The sequence below is a fragment of the Nelumbo lutea genome, chromosome 2 (genome assembly GCF_056320005.1).
Source record: "Nelumbo lutea isolate HS-2025 chromosome 2, American lotus-T2T, whole genome shotgun sequence".
In the NCBI taxonomy this organism is placed as follows: domain Eukaryota; kingdom Viridiplantae; phylum Streptophyta; class Magnoliopsida; order Proteales; family Nelumbonaceae; genus Nelumbo; species Nelumbo lutea.
Window position 1 is genome coordinate 61,001,321 of NC_142685.1, and position 8,260 is coordinate 61,009,580.

General features: G+C 38.5%; 1 protein-coding gene across 1 annotated transcript; it reads left to right on the forward strand.

Moving 5' to 3' along the window:
* Positions 1-5,251: 5,251 nt before the first annotated feature.
* LOC148871068 (heat stress transcription factor A-3-like) lies at positions 5,252-8,260 on the forward strand. The gene is made up of 2 exons (XM_088967604.1): positions 5,252-5,976; positions 6,898-8,260. Exons 1-2 carry the CDS (start codon positions 5,479-5,481, stop codon positions 8,014-8,016), a joined length of 1,617 nt encoding a protein of 538 aa, XP_088823730.1. The 5' UTR covers positions 5,252-5,478; the 3' UTR covers positions 8,017-8,260.

Sequence of the window (8,260 nt, forward strand, 5' to 3'; positions counted from 1 at the left end):
GGGAGGAGTATTTTGGTCATTGTATAACTTTACCCAAAAAGCCCCATAAACTAGTTGTTATATAATAGTTGTTGGGGGCATTTGTGTCATTTTTCTCCCCTCCATAAGCAAAATACATAAATACCCCCTATATAGTTGTTTATAGCTGTTAGGGGGAATTTATGTAAACCCCCCTGGGGGGGGGGGGAGGGCAACGGCTAGTTTTTGGATAGGTCGAACGCGGCCCACCTGTGATGGGCATGAACAGTCGTGTCATGTTGTATCGTGCTGGCCCGTGGACCTCAAACCCCTGACCCATCACGACATGGACCATCATGCCAAGCCTAGCACAGTCGTGGGCTATCGTGTCGGGACGTGGGCCACCTGGCCCGATTTACACCTCTAGTGTGACTCATACAACCTAAAAATGAAACCATTTTGGCCACTGGTGGGTCGACAGTTTGACTGTTTGGTTCGAACAAATGACCCATTATAACAACAAAAATAAAAAATATAAAAAAATGACAAAAAATCATTGAACGAGTCAATAGTTCGATTGCCCAGGTCAATGGGTCATTGATTGATTCAACGATTTTTGGCCAAGGACCGAGATTATGATAAAACGGAATCAGTAGCCTAGATGGTTCCTAATTAAATAATAATAATAATAATAATAATAATAATAATAATAATAATAATAATAAACGGCTAAAAATCATTTTATGGTTCAATAGGTCAATGGTTTGACCGCTCGGGTCAATGGGTCATTGACCGGTTCAACGGTTTTTTGCCAAGGACCAAGTCTATGGGTCAACAGGTCGACAATTCCATTCCAGCCACTGTGAAGCAGGGCCCCTCTGCTAGTATATATTAATACGAAAGGGGTGGTCTCCCCTTTCGCCAAATGGTAGTAATTTAACTACCGATTATAATAATGTTATTTATTTATTTTAATCCAGTTTTAATAATTACTAATTATTATAGTAATTTAATAAATATAATCTTATATCTTATATATATATATATATATATATGTATGTAAAAGATTCTTTTTGTTTGGCTTTTGGTCGACGGTTTGACCGTCCGTCCGGTTTGAATGACAGCCCATTCTGATAACAAAAACTACAAGCAAAAAATTATAGAACTATTCTGGCCATCGGTTTTTGGGTCAACAGTTTGATTGTTTGATTCAACCGGATGGCCCATTTTGATAACAAAAATTACAGGCAAAAAATTGAGTGTGTGAGGTCCATTAAGCAATATCATATGTGTTATGTCATTCGAGCGTATGACTCATACGACCCAAAAATGGAACCGTTCTAGCCACTGGTTTTCGAGTCGATGGTTCGACTGTTCAATTCGAACGGATGGCCAATTCTGACAACAAAAATTAAAAAACTATAAAAAATGACCAAAAACCATTGAACGGGTCAACAAGTCGATGATTTGACCACCTGGGTCAATGGGTCGTTGACCGATTCAACGGTTTTTGGCCAAGGACCAGGATTGGGATAAAATGGAATTGGTTGCCTAGACAGTTCTCAATTAAAAAAAATAAAAAAATGGCCAAAAGCCATTGAATGGGTCGACAGTTCGACCGCTTGGGTCAATGGGTCATTGACCGATTCAATGATTTTTGGATAGGGACCGGGATTGGGGCAAAATGGAACTGGTTGCCTTTCATTATTCAAAGGCTTCTACTATAGGCTTTATTCGAGCGTATGTGGTATGTTCTTTTTTTTTTTTTTCATTTTCTACTTTTCTTTGTTTTTTTTTTTTTTTTTTTGTGTTTGGTCTTCTTCTTCAAGATCCTCTAAAATGGTCTAGGGTTTACCACCATTTTATTTCTTCCCTTTTGTTTTTTCTTTGAATTTTCTTATATAATGTTTTTTTTTTTTACTTTCTTATAAGACGATCTACTTTGTCTCTTTCTTTGGTTGCATGTATGTTTAGCTCCGTCTCAAAGTAGAACTTTATTTTCCTTGGTTTTTCTAGTTTAGTGGATTTACCACCAATTTTTTTCTGTGTTTAAGGTCACTTTGGATTTATCTTTCAAGGTTTTGGAATCCGTTGCAGTGTCCACCATTCCCATGACTATGACTACAAAGTTATTTCGTCTAACTATTGACATTTAGAAAAAATGACTCGAAAACGGAAACGTTCTAGCCATCCGGTTCAAACGGATGGCCTGTTTTGACAATAAAAATTAAAAATTAAAAATACAAATGGCCAAAAATCATTGAACGGTGTTCAATTGCCCATGTCAACGGGTCATTGATTGATTCAACGGTTTTTGCTAGGGACTGGGTTTGGGGTAAAACAGAATCGGTTGCCTGGATGGTTCCCATGCCAAAGAATCCTACCGTCCAGGTCAACTGGGAGTTCTCGATGTGAAATAATCAATGTGAAACAAATGACAACTATGAAGTATAACTAAGAACTATCATTGTATAATCATGTTCTTTTATATGAGATGCTTTACTGAAGCATTATTTAAAAAAGATAACATGATGATCTCTTTTAAAACTTTATATGAATTTCAAGACTTAAATACTTATAATTGCAAATTTCTTATTAACAAATAGCAATATTACAATTCCATTGGAAGTAGGGGCCCTCCCTAGTATAGTACTAAAAACAATAAAAATGGCAAGAAGGATTCGTGTGGCCAACCCCATATAGGTTGTGTTTACTGGTTGGTACCATTGCTGTTTGGTAACAAACACAATAGAATATCTGCTTCTAACTGCACTAGCATCCGAATGAAGCGCAGAACACTCGACCCGCTTCAAGAGATGGCTCTGGATGACTGTCTCGAGCTTTTAGACGAGACTGTCGCTGATCTTAAAAGCGCTCTGTCCGGTCTGTCACCGAAAAACTCACCTTCGAGGCACTATAATGACTTGGGAACTCTGTTAAGTGCTGCAATGACGAATCAATACACCTGTCTTGATGGATTCGCTCACAGTAAGGGCAACGTAAGAGAAGAGATCAAGCAAGGCTCGTACAACATAAGCCACTCGGTCAGTAATTCTATCGCCATGCTTAAGAAGATCCCAAACTCGAACAGAAGCTCCAAGGCTGAGGTGTTCCCAGAGTATGGCAGAATGGGTTCCCGAGATGGGTGTCGCCTAGAGATAGAAAGCTTCTGCAAGCACCGACAACACGACGAAGTTTGATTTGGTGGTGACTTGCGCTTCTTGGAACCGATGATCTAAGGAAGACGATGAACAGTAACATTGCCCTATTTTTCAAAAAAAAACCTTATTTTGATTATTTTATAAAAACATTATCTTTTATTGATATTTAGGGCAAAAACTTGCCCTTATCTCCTATAATCCCCTAATTTAGGTCATTAGAGTTGAGAAGGAAGAAATTGAGATTTTGAATATTTTCACATGCATTTTTCTAGAGGAGAAGGAAGAAATTGAGACTTTGAATATTTTGACATGCATTTTTGTCTAGAGGCTTGACGTTTTGATTTAGTTTTTGTAAACAGACAAGCTAATGTGGCGACGCATGCGAAGAGTTTTTTTTTTTAATCTTCAAGTGAAGTGCTTAACCAGGCTCTTTTTTTGGCCGGAGGAGTCCCTTTGCTCATCTCTCATATTTGATTGTTACAAGTTAGTAATTCTTGCCTTTTTCTTTCTTCTTCAAACTGTATATAGATCTTTTTGTACCTGTTTCTGTGCTTTAATGAAGTTCCCTTTTCAATCAAAAATATAAAATAAAATTAAAAATGGTTGGGTCTGTTGCATTTGGATGGTGTGAATTTGGCACGAAACTAGAAGGTATAGTGCATCAATCAAGGATTAAAATATCGAGGTACATCAATCTCTATTTGGTGTATCCAAATAGATCTACAACATTTCAAAATGTCAATTATTTCCACTCTATGCACTAATACTTGTCCGTGAATTGGCATCAATTCCAAGCTGGCATCTAGCCCAATTATACATTGGGCCTATGAATTCTGATGCTAGGCTGAATCGTCATTCTCCCTTTTTCAAATGTTTAAAAGGTTTTAAATAGGGGTGGATTTGAGCCGAATATTTGATTCGCCAAAAAACCATGAGGCTTGAGCTCAGTTCAAGCTAGAGAGTCGAGCTCGAATTCAACTCGACTCAAAAAGCTTGTAAGCTCGAGCTCAGTTGTGAGCCAAACTTTCTATAAAATTAAAAAAAATTATAAATATACTTTTTCATTTTATATATAAAAAAATTAAGAATTATAAAAAAAATGTTATTATTATACATATAAAAACTAAAAATATTATGTATATAATATTTTTTATTTATATATTTACATATATATTATTTTTTATATATAATATTTTTATTATATATATATATATATATATATATATATATATATACACGAGCCTATATATTGAATTTGAGTTCAACTAGTAACTAGAGTTAAAATGAGCCAAATCAAGCTTTTCACAAGCCGGTCTCAAATAGTTCGTGAATGGCTCAATTCGTGTCTACTCCTAACTCTCTATCCAGCTCCCTTATCATTATTAAAAAAAAAAGTTTAAAAAATAAATAAAACAGGGCAAATATCGGTCATATGTATTACAGTATTAGTGACCCAAGACCTAGTCCAACCCTGCTCGGGCCCCTAAATTGTCTGGGTTGGGCTAGGCCAGGCCCAGATATAACCCTTATCATAAGTCCGATCCATGAGCAGACAGGGCCCAAATAAGAGTTTTGCTAGCTTCACGGTTGACGTCACCCAACTAAGGAAATTAAAAAGATCGTTGGATGGATGTAATCTTTTTCTTGCGTCTTCACATATTAGCCAATCAGATCGTTGTTAGCACGTGTAGGCAAGCAACGGCTGACTCTTGGCTGCTTGCCTTTCCCTCCTTATTTTTTTAAATTCATAAAACAAAATAAAATAAAAAGTATGTTGACGTATCTGATCTCTTTCATCTTGACCAATGAGTGTCGAGTGAGTGAGCATGAGATCTAAGGAATCCGAAGAGTGGGCCCCTTCGGGGCGTGAACTACAACGACTTTCCAACAGGCTTAACCGCCAATGAGCTCTTTCTCGGAAAAGGTCCTCCCCTGAACAGCGAGCGACGAAGCACAAACCACAAACCAGCAGAGCACCCCCAAAAAATCCACCGCCATTTGGGTCCCTGTCAGTAAAAATCTCGAACACCTAGTTCGCAGATATCCGAACCCTATAAATAGCTGCCCGTAATCACCGTTCACCGACCAAATGCCATCTCCTATTTTCCTTGTAACAACGTAGTCTACACCTGCAGATATTCTGTTTCTTCGTTTCCCCCCTCTCTCTAGTGTACAACAGGCTAGTTATCAGCATCAATGGATTTCTAGAGATAAACCCGTCTTTCTTCCAACAAAATCTCCCTCGTCTTCTTCAGCTTCGTTAGAAACTTCTGCTGCTCTGTCTGGGAGTGGCGGCCCTTCTGGTGAAAATCCTGGGTTTCCTCCGATTCCCGCCTCGGTGTGGCCTTCTTCGTCTTCTATGTCAGTGGGGTTTAAGGCATCTTTTACTCAAGCTTGTTCTTTTGGTGAAAGTTCGGCTTTGGCCGGTTCGTCTTCTTCTGCTTCGGCTTCTCCGTTGGCGGAGCATGAAGGTTCCTGTTCTATGGACCCTTCTGTTTCTGTGAAGATGGAATCCATAGGAAGCTCTTCTGGAGACAAAACCCCATTTTTATCGTCTCCTCGGTTGATAACCGAATCTGAAGCAGCTGGGGGAGGTTTTACATCAGTGAGGGGCAGTGAGGAAGAGAGTCTTCCGGTTCCCCGGCCCCTCGAATGCCTTCAGGGTAACCTGATTCCTCCTTTCCTTTCCAAGACCTATGATTTGGTCGAAGATCCTTCTCTTGATAAGGTGATCTCATGGGAACCGAGTGGTGAGAGTTTTGTGGTTTGGGATCCCGTGGAGTTTGCGAGGGCTGTCCTTCCCCAGAACTTCAAGCACAACAATTTCTCCAGTTTTGTGCGCCAGCTAAATACTTATGTGGGTATTACAGAATCACAGCCGATTACGGCTGCTTTATTTGTATATAACTTTTATGCATTTTTTGTATTCCTTTTTTTTTTGTAATTTTCTTTGTATTTTTATGTATCTTTCATCGTGTAAATAATTTGATGAATAGCCATCACTGTAGATTGCTGCTGAGGCTAAATCGCGATGTATTATGTAAGCTTTGTGGAGTTGGGAGATTTTGCTGGTGTATCCTTTCCTGTCACTCTGTATTTGTATCTGGATTGTAGATTTAATTATCTTTTTCTTTCCCGCAGAAATACTTTGGTTTGGTCTGTGATAATTCACTTTTAAATCTTTGGGAGAAAGGATTCAGATGGTCTTTCTCAGGATTTCCTGAATATTCTAAATGGACTTCGAATGTATTTGGTTTGAAACGGGAGCATTCGATTGTCTTTCAGGGAATGTCTAGTGTAGTGTTAATGGTTTCTTGCATCAGGAACTCCCTCCCTACTTGTTCTGCCCTTTTTAGGTTTAACGTGCTGTCCCAGGTTTGCAATTTCCCTGTAGACGTGTTTCTTTTAGGAAATCTTATTGATTGGGTCACGAGGGAAGGATATCAACTTCTACCAGCTATGCAAAAACGGGTTTATACTTATATTTTCTTTTTAGTTTATGGAACATATGCTGCTTCTTATTTGCAGGAGTGGATGATCTCATTCTTTTGCAGGTTGTATTTTTTATATTCCTTTTTATGTGCTAATCTGAGCTCCATGTTTTTGTTTTAAAATGCTTTGTTTTAGTAGTTTACAGAATCTCAGTATAGAGAAAATGACTTTATATTCATGGTTTAGATTTTAGAAGTTGTTTATCATGCATATTCATTTATTTTCTTGTAGGATTTTATCTTTTCCTCCCCATTTATTCTTGAATATTTTTTATTATCCTATTCAGGGGTTCCGCAAGGTTGATACAGATCGATGGGAGTTTGCTAATGAAGATTTTCTACGAGGAAAGAGGCATTTGTTGAAGAACATCCATAGGCGCAAGTCAAATCAAGCACATCAGATTGGGAGCTATAGTGGGCTAACTACTGAAACAGAAAAGCTTGGTTTGGAAAAAGAAGTAGAAAGGCTTAGGAGGGAGAAGAATTTCTTAATGCAGGAGGTTATAAAGTTGCAGCAGGAACAACATGGGACAACTGACCAGGTGGAGACAATGAATCAGAGGCTCCAGGCAGCAGAGCAGAGACAGAAGCAGATGGTCACCTTTTTGGTGAAAGTGCTTCAGAATCCTACACTCTTAACTCATCTTCAGAAAAAGGCAGAACATAGAGGGATTGCTTCTCCAAGGGTGAAAAGAAAGTTCATCAAACAGCATCACCTTGATCAAAGGAAATTGGATCCTTCCATGGAAGGGCAGATAGTGAAGTATAACACTGTTGAAGACAACCTCAATACGTCCTCAGTAATGGAAAAGTTAGATCCAGTCTCTGGTACACAACTTCCTGGTTATATCTTACAAGATATGGTAGGGAAGTTGGGTCTTGGTGCAGCAAGCATTCACATTGAAACTGAAAATGTTGCATCCAGTGAAATGCAGCAAGAACTTGTTGGGGCCTCAAGTCAGATGGAAGTAGGGACATTGGACTTGGGAACTCTGGGCTCTGAAGTTGCTCTCCTCAAAGGAAAGAATGTTATGAGCCTCCAAGAAGAAGGTAGTGCTGATTATTTTGTCTCTTTCCCTGAGGGTTTGGCAAAAGATAAGACACTTCCAGACTTCACGTCCCTAGGAACCGAAAGCATCAGTAAACAGGATGATATATGGAGCATGGGTTTTGATGCCAGTGCTAATGTCTCTAGTCTCTGTCCTGATATGTGGGATAACGCCATTAATTATGATGCTCAAGATCTGGGAATCATGGGTGGGATATCGGATCCATGGGACCTGAGTTCACTACAAGCAGCAGGAGGTGGAACTGATAAGTGGATGGGTGATGATCCCTCCTTAAGTGATCTTGAAAACCAAGCTGGACAGCTAAAAGATGATAATTCTCAAAACAGGGGTACCTAGGGTTTCATCTGCTTCAGCATTGATGCCCTCAGTAGATCCCCATCTTGTATATTTTCTTTTCCTATACAAGGTTTTCTAAACTTCAATCAACTTATTATAATATATACAGTGATTTATGTTTTTTTATCAGTACACTGATTTATGGTTTTCATTCCTTTTTATTAATTTCACTACAAGTTATATCCCATGTATTATAATCTGTTTCTTAAATTTTATTTTACCAATTTTTATGGGTTCCTATCTA

Excerpts from the sequence above, each read along its gene's own strand:
- LOC148871068 (XM_088967604.1), top strand. The coding sequence starts at position 5,479 with ATGTCAGTGGGGTTTAAGGCATCTTTTACTCAAGCTTGTTCTTTTGGT. Across the intron at positions 5,977-6,897 it reads TGCGCCAGCTAAATACTTAT|GGGTTCCGCAAGGTTGATAC; the intron begins GTGGGTATTACA and ends TATCCTATTCAG.